Raw genomic sequence first — 1,019 nt, forward strand, 5'->3', positions numbered from 1 at the left:
TGAAGATGGGGTGGGCCTCCAGAGGCTTTGGATCCCTGCTCATCATCTCATCCCAGTTCTTCTCTGGTTGCTGCCAGCCTGGATCGCAGGCCCAAGGATGAGTGGTATTCTGCACTGGAGCTCTGTCTGAGTTATCCCCAAACTCGGCTGGGCAGCTTCCCTCAGTCAGCGGGTTACTGGTGTTAGCGCAGGACCTGCTGAATTCTGGAAGTTGTGACACAAGCCCTGCTTGGATCTGGGCTTGCAGTCCCAGGTCTGTCTCTGGCTTTGGGGAAGTTTGCTTCACTGCAAAAAGAAAAAGAAAAAAAAAAAGGAAGAAATTCAATTACAGCACAGCTCCCAGTAGCTCACTTGGAAGGAGGAACGCATTTCCATGCACAGTTCTTAAGGACAGTGGTGCAGACCACCATTTGCAGACAGAATGCAACTGCTCTACCTCTGCCTGCTTATCACTAAATGTCCTTGTTTCTGGATTTTCTCTTATTCTAGGAGTGTTCTTATTTAAGGGAAACATGAAAGTCATTTTTGAAATGTAATATATTTAGGTTACATTGATAGAGAATTACTCTGTATGCACAAGGCCCTCTGCTCCATCTCAAACACAGCACACCCTCACACTCTGCACACACACATACACAAAGATGTGCAGTAACAAACACATGTGCACTTTTAAAGATAGAGCTGTTTACCAGTAGCTTTCTGCACTCAGATTCATTCAGTACTCTTCCCCTCTCTTCCTGGCAAAATAGCACTTCTAGCCATGGACCAGGAGAGGTAAGAAGTTCCTTGTGCTAAATGTGAGCAACACAAGACACTGAGACACATGCTTTGGGCAAGATCTCTGAAACAGAGTGTTTTGCTTCGTGGTGAAAATGAAGGAAAGTGAAAGTATTTTACAAACATAAACATGTGGCCTGCCTCAGTGTGTGTCGGGGATTCCCTTCAGTGCAGCAAGGATGGCCATTATGGTGTCTTGGATTCCCTACTTGCAGAGTCTTGAATTGGAGTGAGCTGAACAG

The 1,019-nt window shown here is 45.9% G+C and overlaps 1 protein-coding gene across 1 annotated transcript in view; it reads right to left on the reverse strand.

The window, feature by feature from the left end:
* Positions 1-207, reverse strand: part of LOC102006881 (uncharacterized protein C2orf78-like) — a gene marked incomplete at its 5' end in the record, with an annotated part of 2,080 nt that extends 1,873 nt beyond the window's left edge. The window contains 1 exon segment of the mRNA XM_005377161.2: positions 1-207. Coding sequence (XP_005377218.2) covers positions 1-46 — 46 coding nt within the window.
* Between the last annotated feature and the right edge of the window lie 812 nt (positions 208-1,019).

Source organism: Chinchilla lanigera, unplaced genomic scaffold, assembly GCF_000276665.1.
Source record: "Chinchilla lanigera isolate Chin_1 unplaced genomic scaffold, ChiLan1.0 scaffold00008, whole genome shotgun sequence".
NCBI classification, from domain to species: domain Eukaryota; kingdom Metazoa; phylum Chordata; class Mammalia; order Rodentia; family Chinchillidae; genus Chinchilla; species Chinchilla lanigera.